General features: G+C 34.3%; 1 protein-coding gene across 1 annotated transcript; it reads right to left on the bottom strand.

The window, feature by feature from the left end:
• Window positions 1–12,769: 12,769 nt before the first annotated feature.
• On the bottom strand, window positions 12,770–14,740 carry LOC133181379 (uncharacterized). The gene is made up of 3 exons (XM_061315897.1): window positions 13,804–14,740; window positions 13,491–13,654; window positions 12,770–13,180 (listed from the first exon to the last, which is right to left on the bottom strand). Exons 1-3 carry the CDS (start codon window positions 14,738–14,740, stop codon window positions 12,770–12,772), a joined length of 1,512 nt encoding a protein of 503 aa, XP_061171881.1.
• Window positions 14,741–18,333: the final 3,593 nt, after the last annotated feature.

An 18,333-nucleotide genomic window follows, 5' to 3' on the forward strand; every position in this document is an offset into this window, starting at 1 on the left:
ACAGAACGGTACGGTGTATGTCACGTGACTGCTTGTATCACGTGATTCGCACATGGGCAGAACGTGCATTTAAATCGGAGAGGATGATGAACACTGAAACTTAATTTTATTTCTTTTGTGGAAGTATAATTCAATTAATTCGCGAACTTTTTGATCTCCCCTCGTATTGTATTACTAGTACCCTATTGTTTTCTTGATGTTTGATACCTATATTGTATTATTAGTACCCTTTTACTTTCCTGACCTTTGGTACCTCTATTGTATTATTAGTACCCTTTTACTTTCCTGACCTTTGGTACCTCTATTGTATTATTAGTACCCTTTTACTTTCCTGACTTTTGGTACCTGTATTGTATTATTAGTACCCTTTTACTTTCCTGACCTTTGGTACCTATATTGTATTATTAGTACCCTTTTACTTTCCTGACTTTTGGTACCTATATTGTATTATTAGTACCCTTTTACTTTCCTGACTTTTGGTACCTGTATTGTATTATTAGTACCCTTTTACTTTCCTGACCTTTGGTACCTGTATTGTATTATTAGTACCCTTTTACTTTCCTGACTTTTGGTACCTATATTGTATTATTAGTACCCTTTTACTTTCCTGACCTTTGGTACCTGTATTGTATTATTAGTACCCTTTTACTTTCCTGACCTTTGGTACCTATATTGTATTATTAGTACCCTTTTACTTTCCTGACCTTTGGTACCTGTATTGTATTATTAGTACCCTTTTACTTTCCTGACCTTTGATACCTATATTGTATTATTAGTACCCTTTTACTTTCCTGACCTTTGGTACCTGTATTGTATTATTAGTACCCTTTTACTTTCCTGACTTTTGGTACCTGTATTGTATTATTAGTACCCTTTTACTTTCCTGACTTTTGGTACCTATATTGTATTATTAGTACCCTTTTACTTTCCTGACCTTTGGTACCTATATTGTATTATTAGTACCCTTTTACTTTCCTGACCTTTGGTACCTATATTGTATTATTAGTACCCTTTTACTTTCCTGACCTTTGGTACCTGTATTGTATTATTAGTACCCTTTTACTTTCCTGACCTTTGATACCTATATTGTATTATTAGTACCCTTTTACTTTCCTGACCTTTGGTACCTGTATTGTATTATTAGTACCCTTTTACTTTCCTGACCTTTGGTACCTGTATTGTATTATTAGTACCCTTTTACTTTCCTGACCTTTGGTACCTATATTGTATTATTAGTACCCTTTTACTTTCCTGATCTTTGATACCTATATTGTATTATTAGTACCCTTTTACTTTCCTGACCTTTGGTACCTATATTGTATTACTAGTACCCTTTTACTTTCCTGATCTTTGATACCTATATTGTATTATTAGTACCCTTTTACTTTCCTGACCTTTGGTACCTGTATTGTATTATTAGTACCCTTTTACTTTCCTGACCTTTGGTACCTGTATTGTATTACTAGTACCCTTTTACTTTCCTGATCTTTGATACCTATATTGTATTATTAGTACCCTTTTACTTTCCTGACCTTTGGTACCTGTATTGTATTATTAGTACCCTTTTACTTTCCTGACCTTTGATACCTATATTGTATTATTAGTACCCTTTTACTTTCCTGGCCTTTGGTACCTGTATTGTATTATTAGTACCCTTTTACTTTCCTGACCTTTGGTACCTGTATTGTATTATTAGTACCCTTTTACTTTCCTGACTTTTGGTACCTGTATTGTATTATTAGTACCCTTTTACTTTCCTGACCTTTGGTACCTGTATTGTATTATTAGTACCCTTTTACTTTCCTGACCTTTGGTACCTATATTGTATTACTAGTACCCTTTTACTTTCCTGATCTTTGATACCTATATTGTATTATTAGTACCCTTTTACTTTCCTGACCTTTGGTACCTGTATTGTATTATTAGTACCCTTTTACTTTCCTGACCTTTGGTACCTATATTGTATTACTAGTACCCTTTTACTTTCCTGATCTTTGATACCTATATTGTATTATTAGTACCCTTTTACTTTCCTGACCTTTGGTACCTGTATTGTATTATTAGTACCCTTTTACTTTCCTGACCTTTGGTACCTGTATTGTATTATTAGTACCCTTTTACTTTCCTGACTTTTGGTACCTGTATTGTATTATTAGTACCCTTTTACTTTCCTGATCTTTGATACCTATATTGTATTATTAGTACCCTTTTACTTTCCTGACTTTTGGTACCTGTATTGTATTATTAGTACCCTTTTACTTTCCTGATCTTTGATACCTGTATTGTATTATTAGTACCCTTTTACTTTCCTGACTTTTGGTACCTGTATTGTATTATTAGTACCCTTTTACTTTCCTGACTTTTGGTACCTGTATTGTATTATTAGTACCCTTTTACTTTCCTGACCTTTGGTACCTGTATTGTATTATTAGTACCCTTTTACTTTCCTGACATTTGGTACCTATATTGTATTACTAGTACCCTTTTACTTTCCTGACCTTTGATACCTATATTGTATTATTAGTACCCTTTTACTTTCCTGACTTTTGGTACCTGTATTGTATTATTAGTACCCTTTTACTTTCCTGACCTTTGGTACCTGTATTGTATTATTAGTACCCTTTTACTTTCCTGACCTTTGGTACCTGTATTGTATTATTAGTACCCTTTTACTTTCCTGACCTTTGGTACCTGTATTGTATTATTAGTACCCTTTTACTTTCCTGACCTTTGGTACCTATATTGTATTATTAGTACCCTTTTACTTTCCTGACCTTTGGTACCTGTATTGTATTACATTTTACCCTACTGCTTTCCAGACCTTTGGTGCCTGTATCGTATTACTAGTCCCCTTTTGCTTTCCTGACTTTTGGTACCTGTGTTGTATTACTAGTACCCCACTGCTTTCCTGACATTTGGTACCTGTATAGTATTACTAGTAGCCTACTACTTTCCTGACCTTTGGTACCTGTATTGTATTACTAGTACTCTACTGCTTTCCTGATGTTTGGTATCTGTGTTGTATTGATATACTCTATTGCTTTCCTGGCCTTTGGTACCTGTAATGTATAACTAGAACCATACTGATTTCCTGACCTTTGGTACCTGTATTATATTATCTTTTACCCTACTGCTTTCCTAGCATTTGGTGCCTGTATTGTATTACTAGTACCGTATTGCTTTCCTAACCTTTATTACCTGTATTGTATAACTAGAACCCTATTGCTATCCTGACATTTGGTACCTGTATTGTATTACTAGTACACAACTGCTTCCCTGACCTTTGGTACCTGTATTGTATTACTGGTACCCTACTGCTCTCCTCGCCTTTGGTGCCGGTATTGTATTGTATTAGTACCCTATTACATTCCTGACTTTTGGTATATATATTGTATTACTAGTGCCCTATTCCTTTTCTGACTCTCGGTACCTGTACTATATTACTAGTATCCTATTGCTGTCCTGACCTTTGGTACCTATATATTAAACTACTAGTACCCTTTTGCTTTCCTGACCTTTGGTACCTGTATTGAATTACTAGTACCCTATTACTTTAATGACCTTTGTTACTTGTATTGTACTACTAGTACCCTATTGCTTTCCTGACCTTTAGTACCTGTATTGTATAACTAGAACCCTATTGCTATCCTGACATTTGGTACCTGTATTGTATAACTAGTACCCTATTGCTTTCCTGACCTTTGATACCTGTATTTCATTACTAGTACCCTATTGCTTTCCTGATCTTTGGTACCTGTATTGTATTACTAGTACTCTACTCCTTTCCTGATGTTTGGTATCTGTGTTGTATTGATATTACTCTATTGCTTTCCTAGACTTTGGTACCTGTATTGTATAACTAGAACCATACTGATTTCCTGACTTCTGGTACCTGTATTGTATTATCTTTTACCCTACTCCTTTCCTGGCATTTGGTGCCTGTATTGTATTACTAGTACCCTACTGCTTTTCTGACTTTTGGTACCTGCATAGTATTACTAGTACCCTACTGCTTTTCTGACCTTTGGTACCTGTATAGTATTACTAGTACCCTACTGCTTTTCTGACCTTTGGTACCTGTATTGTATTACTAGTACCCTACTGCTTTTCTGACTTTTGGTACCTGTATTGTATTACTAGTACCCTACTGCTTTTCTGACGTTTGGTATCTGTGTTGTTTTGATATTACTCTATTGCTTTCCTGACCTTTGGTACCTGTATTGTATAACTAGTATCCTATTGCTGTCCTGACCTTTGGTACCTGTATGGAACTACTAGTACCCTATTATGGCGTGTATAAAGTTGCTTTATTCGATAATCTTGTGATGTATATTCAAAATTTTGTGATGTATGTTCAAAAGTTTGTGATGTATATTCAAAATCTTGTGATATATGTTCAAAATTTTGTGATGTATATTCAAAATCTTGTGATGTATGTGCAAAATCTTGTGATGTATATTCAAAATCTTGTGATGTATATTCAAAATCTTGTGATGTATGTTCTATAATCTTGTGATGTATGTTCAATATCTTGTGATGTGTGTGCAAAATCTTGTGATATATATTCAAAATTTTGTGATGTATTTTTTATAATCTTGTGATGTATGTGTAATATCTTGTGATGTATATTCAAATCTTGTGATGTATGTTCTATAATCTTGTGATGTGTGTGCAAATTCTTGTGATATATATTCAAAGTTTTGTGATGTATGTTTTATAATCTTGTGATGTATGTTCTATAATCTTGTGATGTACGTTCAATATCTTGTGATGTGTGTGCAAAATCCTGTGATGTATGTTCTATAATCTTGTGATGTACATTCGATAATCTTGAGATGTATTTTCAATAAACGTGTGATGTATGTGCAATAATTGCATTGTGGGTAATAAGACGCAGTAGTGTTCTAGTAAAGTAAGGACAATTTTCATTGGTTGGAAATAACGAAAGTAGCGGGGTGATGCATACATAGATCAACTGGACTTCCATTTCTTTTGTTTTGATCACCGAAATATGGCAGAAATATTGCCGACTCAGCGTTTAACAATAATATTCAATCAATCTTTCGTTTTGATATAAAGAAAAGAGACATAAAATATGGATTATATATGCAGGCATATTGAGGAAGATATAAATGTAATTAACATGATAAATAGAGTGGAGTCTTCAAATCATCGAAAATCTTATTTCTAAAGAAAAAAAATAGCCTAGCTGTTCATTAAGTTCTTTTCTTCTCCTGTAAAAGAACTGATCGGTAGTCTAGTGATAATGAAAACACAAAAAAGATTATCTTCTTTTCATATTAAACAGGGTGATTACTTCCAGCATAATTTTATATTTGGAATATACTCATGATAAATAAATTTGAAGAGTATATATAGAAGTTTTAGGCTTATCTAATTACAATGTCAACTACACCCTATTTTTTGTATGGTTTTTTTTTTCAGTTTGCAGCTACTGTTTACATCACTGTCATATGATTTGCTCATTGTATTACACATGTAGTGAGACAGCTGATTAGGTTTGACATAAGATTTATGGTGAATGGTCACCTATAATCATGATTGCTAAAACTGATGACCAACTTGATGCAACCCATGCTTACCCTTGTGACCTAGACTTATCTCACAGATTTTTTTGTAAGCCTTCCAGTCATTTTTGAATATACAATGTACATGGATGCTTTACATGGAGAGTTATAACTTGTTTGAGGAAGTCAGATAAAACTCCTGTTTTTTTCCTGTCAATTGAAAAGCAAAATATCACTGTCTAAATCTTCTGCTGAGATGTATCAGCTACAGCCTTGATAGATGCTACTAAAATGACACAAGACATCTAATCACATATAGATATGCTATGGTTTACATCGCTTACATAAACCATCATACTGTGAAGGCTTTCACTTGTGTTTAACTCCAATTGGCTTCATAACATTTTGCTCAACGCTAATATATCCTGGCTCAACATCAGATGTTTGTCATAGTCCTTCATAGTGATGTTCAAATTCTAAAAGAAAAAAAAGATCAGTGCGGGAGTCCTTAATTATCTTACATATATCTGATGAAAGATTCATCATTTACTGAATCAGGACCATGTCTAAATATACCTGCTTTTCTTTTATTCAGAGGTCAGTTCACTTAACTAGAGGCTGCATTGTGCTTTAAAATTGCCAGTACACATCACTGCCACGTGCCAACGAAAGGATCAAAAACTGAAATACTTCATATTTGGTTTACTTTCAGACATTTCAACTATGTTCATCTTGTTAACTTGCAAGTCCCTCTTTTGAAAGAAGTTGCATAACTTAACTTCAATATTATCCTTTTGTCACGTGTTCAACTATTATATACATGTACATAAGTCTATGTTCTCCCAGTGTTTCTGATGAAGTGATGTATTTTGTAGATTCGTTAAGAGTGAAATTAACTATTTTATGTGTTTTAAAAAATTCTTACACTCATAAGGTCGCCCCGTGGCGCAGTGGTAAGAGCGTCTGCTCTAGAGTCGCGAAGTAAGGAGTTGATCCTTATGTGGTAGGTTCGAATTCCACTGTGGGACGTGGAGATCGGTCATTCGGATGAGACCGTATAAACCGAGGTCCCGTTTCACAGTAGGTGCTGGTGCGAAAAAGATACCTCCCTGCTCAATGGCCGTAAGTGCCGAGCATAGGAAAAAATTTGCAACTCTCCATCGGCAAGTGGTGGCATCTCCATACAAGTGAAAAATTCTCAAGAGGGATGTTAAACAACATACAAACAAACACACTCATCAGTTGGACAGCAAAAAAAATTTAAACAATAATCACAAGATTTTGAATATACATCACAAGATTATCGAATAAAGCAACGTTTTAGACGCCATACCCTATTGCTTTCCTGAACTTTGGTACCTGTATTGTATTACTAGTACCCTACTGCTTTTCTGACGTTTGGTATCTGTGTTGTTTTGATATTACTCTATTGCTTTCCTGACCTTTGGTACCTGTATTGTATAACTAGAATCCTATTGCTGTCCTGACCTTTGGTACCTGTATTGAACTACTAGTACCCTATTGCTTTAATGACCTTTGGTACCTATATTGTATAACTAGTACCCTACTGCTTTCCTGACCTTTGGTACCTGTATTGTATAACTAGTGCCCTACTGCTTTCCTGACCTTTGGTATCTGTGTTGTATTGATATTACTCTAATGCTTTCCTGGACTTTGTACCTTTAATGTATTACCTTTTACCCTGCTGCTTTCCTGACCTTTGGTACCTGTATAGTATTACTAGTACCCTACTGCTTTCCTGACTTTTGGTACCTATATTGTATTACTAATACCCTATTGCTTTCCTGACTTTTGGTACCTATATTGTATTCCTAGTGCCCTATTGCTTTGCTTTCTTTTGGTACCTACAGTATATTGGTATATATTTCAACTATTGGTATCGGTATATTGCCCTCCGTTATATTGCCAGCCTCGCTTATTGCCATCCGCCACTGGTTTGGGGAAACAAAAGGTCAAATTATGTAAGGAAAACCCTCGGTAACAATGCCAATTATCTAGCGCGTGTCGGTAATTTGGACACATCACTCGTGCTTTGACAGTGGTTGCGGTGAAGCGTGACTGGCTGGACAAGGAATTTAGCTAAATTAAAGATAAGCGTTGTATAAAACTCAAAATTAGCAATGTCTTTGGCGTGCGTTTATAAGACAGAAGATTATTTCATCACAGTAATGGAAACGTCAGGCGAGAGGAAGCGTACAAATTTAGATTACGAAAAAAAAGATTGATCAACATTCGATCTATTTGATTGTTAATCGCCGATTATTGCTTATCATGGATAATGCACAAAACCATAGTAAATGCAAAAATTAATTTGTATCCCCTTAGCTATCGATCAAAAAGGAAACCCCATATCTATTTTTAGACTACTATAGTTCTTAGGGGATTCAGTTAGCCATGAAATTTTCTTAAATTGTCGGGCACATATTAATTGGTTTGATTGATAAATATCAAAACAGAATCGGAAGAGAAGTACACAGGTACTAGCAAACATGAGAATACATGTTTAATATAACGGGTTGACGTATTCTGACATGCGACTTACCATTCGCCAGTCATGGTGCTTTACTAACCGAACTTTTTAACTGATTAAAAAATTCTTGAGACGGTGAAATAATCTACGTTCGATTCAGATGAAATTAATGATAATTCTCAAAACCTTTTTTTTTTACAAAGAGGCCATAACGGCCACTGACATCTTTGTCATCCGGTTATTAAATTCTTAGAGCATGACGAAAGGAAATTGATGTGTTCAATTTTCTGGTATTTTATTTCTTTTTAGTCAAAATATTGAAAACAAAGAAAAAAAACAATGATAATGACTTTTTTCCCCAAAAAGAAATGAGTGCTGTCCCTATACACATGTGACATAAACAGATTGTAACTGAAATAAATTACGTAATATATTTATTTTGTTTTGATAACCAACTGAATTGTAATTAATGGCAGAATTCGTTATATTGCCACCCTCGCTTTAATGCCAAAATCTGTCTTGGACAAAAGTTGGCAATATACCGAGGTAGCACTGTATATTGTATTACTAGTACTCTATTGCTTTTCTGACTTTTGGTACCTGTATTGTATTACTAGTATCTTATTGCTGTCCTGACCTTTGGTACCTGTATTGAACTACTAGTACCCTTTTGCTTTCCTGACCTTTGGTACCTGTATTGTATTACTAGTACTTTTTTGCTTTCCTGACATTTGGTACCTATGTCGAACTACTAGCACCCTTTTTGCTTTCCTGACCTTTGGTATCTGTATTGTATTACTAGTACCTTTTTGTTTTCCTGCATTGTAGTATCATATAGGTTTTCCGTATTTTACAGTAAATATTCACAATTGTTTTCTTGACTTCTGAAATTTGTATTAGTTTTCTAGCTTTTTTTTTTATATCTGTAGAGTATTACCTTATTGGCTTTTCCAGTTTGTAACTTTTTGCTTGACGTTTTGCTATACGTAATATAAGGAAGCCTTTTAATGCCATGTTGTCTTTTTCTTTAAAATTCTACCCCTAAATCTTGGCCTTTCCAACATAAATCTTGGCATTTCCAACTTTTAATCTTTACTCTTCCAACTTTAACCTTAATTTTTCCACCTCTAATCTTGGCTTATCAACTTCAAGTAGATAATTCTAACTTTATCTTGGAAATGTCAACTTTAATCTTGGCTTTTTCGGGTTTACATTTGGCTTTTCCAACTTTAAAATCTTGCATGACTTTTCCAACTTTTAATCTCTTCCAACTTCAAAGTGTTGATGAAGACGTTTTTGCAGGAATCAGGTGTTAAGATAATATTAATCCTGGAGTATATAACGATTTGTTTTGGACTGTTTTTCTTGTGGCCTTACTCAGGCCATAGAAAAATATCAGAAGGGGGAGGGGATTCATATATACTATGCCACACTACTTAAATTAGCAACATATACATGGAAAGCGATTTCTTACATAGTGTAAAATGTTTACGTTTTAGCTCACCTGAGCCAAAGGCTCAAGTGAGCTTTTCTGATCGAAATTTGTCCATTGTCTGTCGTTGTTGTTGTTGTCGTTGTCGTAAACTTTTCACATTTTCATCTTCTTCTCAAGAACCACTGGGCCAATTTCAACCAAACTTGCCACAAAGTATTCTCAGGTAAAGGGGATTCAAGTTTGTTGAAATGAAGGGCCACGCCCTCTTTCAAGGGGACATAATTCAGAAAGAGTGAAAATTTGGTGGCATCTTTTATAATAAAAATCTTCTTCTCAGGAACCACTAGGCCAAAAAATGTCAAACTTATAGGAAACCTTCTTTGCATAGTGTAGATTCAAATTTGTTCAAATGATGGCCCCGGGGGCAGGATGTGGCCACAATGGGGGATCAAAGTTTTGCATAGGAATGTATAGGAAAATATCTATAAAAATTTTCTTCTCAAGAACAGCAAAACCATGATTAGTCAAATTAATATGCAAGCATCCTCAGGTAGATTCAAGTTTGTTCAAATGATTACCCCCGGGGGTAGGCTGCAGCCACAGTGGGGAATCAAAGTTTTACATAGGAATATATAGGGGAAAATCTTTTAAAAAAAATCTTCTGCTTAAGAACAGCAAAATTATGATTAGTTATATGAATATGGAAGTATTCTCAGGTAGAGTAGATTCAAATGTGTTCAAATGATTACCCCAGGGGGTAGAGTTGGGCCACACTTGGGGATCAAAGTTTTACATAGGAAAAAATCTTTAAAAATCTTCTGCTCAAGAACAGATAAGCCATGTTTAGTCAAATTGATATGGAAGCATCCTCAGGTAGTGTACATTCAAGTTTGTTCAAATGATGACCCCCCTAGGGTGTAGGGTGGGGCCACAATGGTGGATCAAAGTTTTACATAGGAATATACAGGAATAAATCTTTAAAAAATCTTCTGTTCAAGAAATCCACGATAAGTCATATTAATATGGAAGCATCCTCAGGTAGTGTAGATTCAAATTTGTTTAAATCATGACCCCCAGGGGTAGGGTGGGGCCACAATGGGGGATCAAATTTTTACAAAGGAATATATAGGAAAAAAATCTTTAAAAATCTTCTGTTCAAGAACAACAAAACCATAAGTTTTATTGATATGGAAGCATCTTCAGATAGTGTAAAATTCAAGTTTGCTAACACCCCCCCCCCTTTAAACTTTTCAATACTGATTTTTTCATTGCAATGTGCTCAGGTGAACGATGTGGCCCATGGGTCTCTTGTTATTTTTGTGGGGATGGAGTGGGGAAGGGTGTGGGTAGGTTCCAATTATTCAACAAAAAATAGAACACATGGAATGATAGAACTACTCTGTAATAAATTGGGGGGGGGGGGGCAAACAGGAAATCACAATACACAAAACAAAACACACCATCCTGAAACCGAGCGCGTATGTATGTGGGAAATGCTTTACTTTAATTGACAGGTTGATGATACCTCTTGGGACAGAATGAAAGTTTAATAAGTTTAATGTCTAAACTTTACTACGATATGCAGTTATGTGGATTTCAAGCATAATTTATGCCTAGAGACGTATATTGAAAATTGAGGTATTATGGTTTGTTTCCAATTTTTGAGTCGGCTTAGTGCTATTTCTGAAGACATGATGTCAAAAGATTATCAATAAACCAGGGACTGCACTTTTTTTCTTTTTTTTCCTTCTTTTTTTTTAACTGGGGGGGGGGTTGATTTTGGAAATGAATATTTAGCTGACTTTTAAAAACCTATGTGTATTTTTGGATATGAACATGAAGCTAACATATTTAATATTCTGTTATGTGCCTTTTCTAAAAGTTACAGGCCAAGTAAAACATATGTCTTTTTACTATGAATGTTGACCTTATTATTATTTTTTTTTAATCACATTGGTTATAACTTTTGAATGACAGTAGATAGGGCGTTCATATTTATCAAGTGCATTACCTGTGTCAAGAATTTTCCGAATGTGCTATGATATTAGGCCCTGTGACCTTTACCTTCAGGTTTGACCTAATTTTCAAAAAAATTATCATTGCTGCTAACTTTTGAAGGAGAGAAAATAGGGCATTCATATTTCACATGTGCATTATCCTTTCCAACCGTACCATGATTTTTATCCCGTTACCATGATCTTGAAGTTTGACCTACTTTTCAAACATTTTAGTACTACTTTTAACTTGGTCATAACTTTTGATTGAGAAAAGATAGGGCTTTCAAATTTCACATGTACATTAACTGTGACAAGACCTTTCCAACTGCTCTATGATTTTTGACCCTTGACCTTGACATTGAAGATTGGCCTATTTTCAAAAATTTTAACATTACTGATAACTTTTGACTGAGAGAAGATTAAACATTCATTTTTGAAATGTGCATTACTCCGAACATTTTATGATATTTTACCCCGTGACCTTAAAGTTTGACCTAATTTTCTAAAATTTTAACATTGCTGATAATTATTGAATGATAGAAGATAGAGCATTTATATACAACATGCATTACCTGTTTCAAAACCTTTCCGAATGTACTCTGGTTTTTGACCTCTTGACCTTGACCTGTTTAACCTACAGTCTTTTTCATATTTTTTTTTACATTGTTAAGAACTTCTGAATGAGAGAAGATGGGGTTTTCATTTTTTATATGTACATTACCTATGGCAACACCTCAGAAAGGTATATCAATTTTTGACTTAATGACCTTGTTCTATAAGTTTGAAGGACACACAAACAAGACAGTTAAAATATGCCATAAAATCATTGCATCCAAACCACTAAGACACCGAAAGCGGGGGACCACAATTCTTTGAATTTGCGTGTTCTGTATTATAATTAAAAGAAAAAGATTTACAAGAAAAGATCTACATGAATATCTTTTGTGTTCCATTTAGTTTTTAAAAGTTGAATTTATGATAACTTATACTTGCTGACAATAATACATATATTTTTCTAAATTGATGAATTCTTTGAATTTGCGTGTTCTGTATTATAATTAAAAGAAAAAGATTTACAAGAAAAGATCTACATGAATATCTTTTGTGTTCCATTTAGTTTTTAAAAGTTGAATTTATGATAACTTATACTTGCTGACAATAATACATATATTTTTCTAAATTGAAATAATTAAAAATTAAATAATATGCATAATTTGAATTTTTTTTTTTTTTTTTTTTTTTTTTTTTTTTTTTTTGCAAATGCAGAAAAGCGAACAATGATCTACGAAAAGGAAAAGATTTTTTAGTACACGTATTATTACACTGATGAATTTCCCCCACTGTCCTTGTGTCCAACTTTACCAGTGTTACTTTTCCCATAATAACCCTTGCGTGCTGCTATCATGATATCTAAGGTATCCAAAGCGCTCTTTTGTCCTTCTTCACTTTTACTCAGTGATTTTATATTACTTCTTTTCCTTAGGTACATTGCAGATAGTTTTAATGTAGCGATGGATTTGAAAACTTCGCCATTAGTCGGGTGGTCAGAAAGAAGATGTGACTTCTTCATTGATTCCACGTGAGCCGGTGCTATGGCCATGACATCTTTGTGGCTTGTGGGAAACCGGTCGATGACTGGATTTCCGAAACTCTCCGACTTTTCGACAATTCGGAAATATTCTTTAAAAAATTTAGGGCGATAACCTATTCCAGCCATGATGTAAATGACCTGTAAATTTAAAAATAATCTAATAGTCATCTATATTAAAGAAGATGATATTTTACATTACTTATACTATTTTCTCCCTTAGCAAATTTTACTACATTTAACTGATTCACATTAGGGTTTATCCTTATAATCCAAGGGAGCGTAGCGGACTGAAAACTTTGGCTAGCAAAGATGACTAGGACCCTTTAGGTTTACAATTTGTAAACTTACTCAGAGCCGTATATTGAACAACTCAAAAAATGATTTTTGTTTTAAATTTCTAGCAAGCTAATTTTTATACAAATAAAATATTAATTTGCAAAAAACTCACCTCCGTGCCGATCAGATGCGGCCATGAAAACCATGCTACAGAGACGGATAGAAACGGAAAGCAGATCAAGGACAGTACTACAAATCCACAATTTTTACAGCGAGATTCTAGTGTTTTTCTCCTTTTGAGGAAGAACATGTGCAGAGATTCCCAATGAGTTACACCTATAACGAGAACAATTTAAATGTATTCTCTATTAGTCCCAGACGGAAAGATTTTTAAGATAATGACTTTTTTTTTTCTTAGAAAAAGACCTAATAAGAATATTTAAAGCTTCAATGAATTTGTATTCTAGTAAAGAAAATTTGTCCACCTGTTATAAAAGCTGGTATTTGTGATTCTGTCATATGAGATGACGCCTGTAGAAAAGATATTCCATAGCTCCATATGAGTGGATTGGTGTACCAATTGGTCGGGTTATACCAGGGGTTGTTCACAGTGCGATAACTGTAGTACCACAGGTTTCCCGCCATGTTAAGTACCGCTAACACTACTGTAGTAGCAACACCCCACAGGACACACTTACGAATGAATCCCATAATGATATAGGCAATGCTTAAGACGCCAAAGAGAATGAGTGCACCATTGACAGAAAATGCATTTCCATAGCGAAGCTCTCCATAAATATTGAATTGGGCGAGAAACATCATGGACAACATGACGTTGGTTGGAATTGTGAAGAAGTGAACAAATTTAGCCAGCATGCCTTGATGGAAAATATCAAAAGTGTACATCTGGTAGAGGAGGTCAAAAAAGTCCCATTGAACTCTGGGAACAATTAACCAAAAATTCAAGCACTTTTCGCAGCAGTTATCCCCCTCTATATTCGTGCACCCTGGGACCTGACCAAGATCCTCGGCATGGTCGTCAAAACTGACCGGATCTCGTTTGAGACACACTGTTTGCTGCTTTAACACTTCTCTTTCCAGTGTTGCAAAGTTTTCTGTAAATTCTTTGAAGATTTTCGACGTCAAGAGACTATTTCGTCTCTGAGCATCCCAATGTTTCAATGATAGCAGATAAAATTCAATGGAATATTTACCTGCATCGTCAGTGCCTGGAGGGTGAGAAAACAGCTGTCCTTTGTAAAATACTATCCCGATCTCATCGTCTCCTTCATTCAACACTCTGTTTATATAGGACTGGAATCTTTTTTCAGCTTCGGCTCTTTCTTGTAATTTTGTAATTACTTGAAATGTTTGGGTATATATATGTAATTCGGCAAGTTCATTTCCTTCAAATTCACCCATTTTTCCGTGTTACCCTTTTTTGTCTAGAAAAAATCATAGAATAAAAAAAAATAGGTTTCATTTATGTATGCGAATAGAAATTAATTGCGCAAAACAATGTTTTAATTACCAGTAAGACATGCTAGTGTTGAGACAACCTATTTTATATGCTTTTACATATTCGTACTTAATTATATCAAAACATTGTAAATGATTTTCATGAAAGGTACTACAACATTTGAATATCATTTAATAACAATTTGAAGACTTACCTCCTATTTTCTTCCTTTTTTGCCTCTAAAAATCAGTTATTAGGATTCTTTTTCCACAAATGTTAGACTTCTTTCTAAACAATATTGCAAGTCTTTAAAGCTATTTTTTTTTATTTACTTTGAAGTTACCATCTTGGAACTGAAACCATAGAAACACATTGTTTGCACTTGATGGCAATTTAATTGTTTAAATATATCCTGTTTGTGTCCTTAATACTTATATATGTATAAAGGAATTCGTGCTTTTTCAAACTAATAAATAAAATATGAATGAAAAGAAATAGACCTTAACGATCATATAGTTTGTATTGACTTCAAAAGCAGCAATGTGTATGGAAAGAGTTGTAATGCCACAGTCCAATGGTCTGCTAAAATTGATCAGAAAAATGTTTTAAAGGGCATCTATGGTTTAGTAAATAAGTGCAAAAGAGTTTTCTGCTTTTTATTCCTACATTTCATGACCTTATGAAATTATGAGGTTATTTCAACCTGTTTTTGTAACTTTTAAACTGGATAAGATATCTCATGTCTGGCCATTTTAAAGATCAACGATCTGGGTTATTGAGTTTTACAAACATTTTTTAATTAATTCTCATTATGCAGCATATTTTTGTCCTTTTCACAAATAATATATTTTTTTAATTACTTTTCTGTAAATCTTAGCTGCAGAACTGTAGCATTTTGGTTTTATATTTTAGTTTTTTGGCCATAACGCTACAGATCCAGTAATGCAAATACGGTGCAATTTACGTCGCAAGATTTTAATTCTCCGCACGGTTGGGGATGTATTTGCCGTAGACGTTTTGAAGAATTTTTCGGTTATTCCAAGCTCACAAATTTATGACCCAGTTGAAAATTCTCAAAGTTCAATATATCAATGGTACAATATATGGTTTCGGAACAATAGAAACTTGCTATAGATAGAACATATGAACAAATCGGAAATTTCATGCGTAAATATATATGGGTAAGCTGTTCTCATGGTAAGAACTTATACATAAATGGATCTGATTTGTTACTTTTTATTTTATTTCATTTTTATTTTTACAAAAATCACCAATTTTGTCCTGGAAGAAGAACTCGGAACAGCACAACTCCAGTAGGTCTCTGCGATGTAAATTATGAAGATTGAGCTGAGGTACGGATATAGCATTTTGATATAAAAATGTAGCATAAAGGACGATAGTCAAATAACAAAATAAGTCTATTATAGAAATTGACGATGTTACGGTCTTGTATAGTAGGGTTTCCCCTCTAACCCCCCCCCCCCCGGCTGTAGAGTAGGATTTCCCCACGGAAAAATGGCTCTAGAGTAGGATTTCCCCCACGGAAAAATGAATCTAGAGTAAGAAGTCCCACATCAGATTAAATTTTCCAGGGAGGGGGTGGGGGAGTGCGGAATCTTACTCTGTGTAAAAGTTATAGATTCCGATTTCCCCCAGAGCCAATTTTCCCCTCGGTAAAATATCTTGGCTGTTCTTATGTAAGGGGGGACATCTTGTTTCAGGTGTCCCTTCTTCAAATTGGAGACCAGTTCCATTGAAACATACGAAGTATGAAAAACTGAAAATTTCAGATCTCATTTTCTTAGTAACCGTCCAACCAATTCTTTTGAAACATTAAAATATTATTCTTTTGATAAAGTCAAACTGGTTTCTCAAGAAATATTGGTACAATGTAATCGGTTGGACAAATTTTTAACTTTATCCATTGAAACGAAATGAAATTTTATTTTAAGTGGTTTTTTTTCTCCAATTGTATTTCAAATTACATGTACATAATATTGCTGTGTACGTGTCTCTCCAAAATTCTGGTGTTTAGATTTCAATAATAGCTGCCATTGCCATGGAACTAAAAATGGATAATTTATTTTTTTAAAATTGAAATTTTGCAAAATTTTAAGAGAGTATATGCTCTCTGCTTTCAAATCCAAAATTACACCGCTGTGGTCGAGGGGACATATGCTTCGGCTTGCAAAAGCAAGGTTTCTTGTATTGTTTTGTTTTTGGTTTTTGCTTCTTCTTCTTTTTTTAATTTTTTTTTCCTTTGAAGAACATCTCGAAAAAATGGCATGTGAAACCTATCGATATCATAATTTTAGAATTCTTCTCACATACTCTGTAAAAAGGATCGATCCATAGAATTACTGGGCCCTTAGAGGGCAAACAAATTAGCAAATCAGTAAAGGTGGCCTGATTTACATTTTAAAATTCGTGAATAAAAGGGTACCACTGCGCCGAGAGAGGGTGTTGAGACATCGAGTTTTACGATTTTTTGAGTGACTAATTTTACAGATTCCTATCAGTTAAAATCGTTGGTTGAGACTCGATGATTTGAACTATATATTTAAAGTTTCATACTAAATTCGTCAATTCTTGAGTCGAGAACACTCACATTTACGTTAAAAAAATCATTTGATTTTCATATAAACTTTTAGCCAAAACATTATCGATATGATTTAAATTATAAACATTGTTAAAAGAAGGGAAATCCTAGGCTACTCTGAGAAAGAAAAATGGGGGAAATCTGGTTCTAGAGTGAGATCCCCCCGGGGGAAAACCTACACTAGAGTACAGATTTCGGGGGGAAAGCTGGCTATGGGGACATCCTACTCTAGAGTATAGATTCCGGAGTGAAACTGGCTATGGGGAAACCCTATTCTAAAAGTACAATTAAATTCCGGAGTGAAAGCTGGCTATGGGGGAAATCTTACTCTACAACAACGGCATTACAATGTTTATAAATGAACACTAAATGGAGAGAGGGACATTTATACAGAATTTAAAAGACATTTTCGTGCTAGGTTAATTTGATTATGAGAAGTTTACAACAAGCAAAACATTAAATTTAAAAAGACTCTTAGAGAACTTCACACATAGAAAAAGAAGACTGGTATTTGCATACTTTCACATTAAAATATGACTTATCATTAAATAAATCAAGCTAAGGGTGTTAAGGATTAAGCATTATTGCATTCTTAGGTAATTGCTAGTAAAAAAAAATGCACTTTATGAAGTTTTGATACGATCACCTCCATACATTTTGGAGAAAATGAATACATGTATGGTGATTTTTAATGGGTTTTTAGCTCACCTGAGCCGAAGGCTCAAGTGAGCTTTTCTGATCACATTTTGTCTGTAGTCCGTCTGTCTGTCTGTCTGTCCGTCTGTCCGTCTGTAAACTTTTCACATTTTCGACTTCTTCTCCAGAACCACTGGGCCAATTTCAACCAAACTTGCCACAAAGTATCCTTGGGTAAAGAGGATTCAAGTTTGTTCAAATGAAGGGCCACGCCTTCTTCCAAGGGGAGAGGATTATGAATTCGTGAAAAATTAATGGCAT

This window comes from Saccostrea echinata, unplaced genomic scaffold (assembly GCF_033153115.1).
Source record: "Saccostrea echinata isolate AGI-Se365-2 ecotype Australia unplaced genomic scaffold, CSIRO_AGI_Sech_v1 ptg000001l, whole genome shotgun sequence".
In the NCBI taxonomy this organism is placed as follows: domain Eukaryota; kingdom Metazoa; phylum Mollusca; class Bivalvia; order Ostreida; family Ostreidae; genus Saccostrea; species Saccostrea echinata.

Coding starts and splice junctions, on each gene's coding strand:
- LOC133181379 (XM_061315897.1), bottom strand. CDS start 14,740: ATGGGTGAATTTGAAGGAAATGAACTTGCCGAATTACATATATATACC. Junction 13,655..13,803: donor AATACCAGCTTTTATAACAG/GTGGACAAATTT, acceptor TTCTCGTTATAG/GTGTAACTCATTGGGAATCT. Junction 13,181..13,490: donor CGCATCTGATCGGCACGGAG/GTGAGTTTTTTG, acceptor TTAAATTTACAG/GTCATTTACATCATGGCTGG.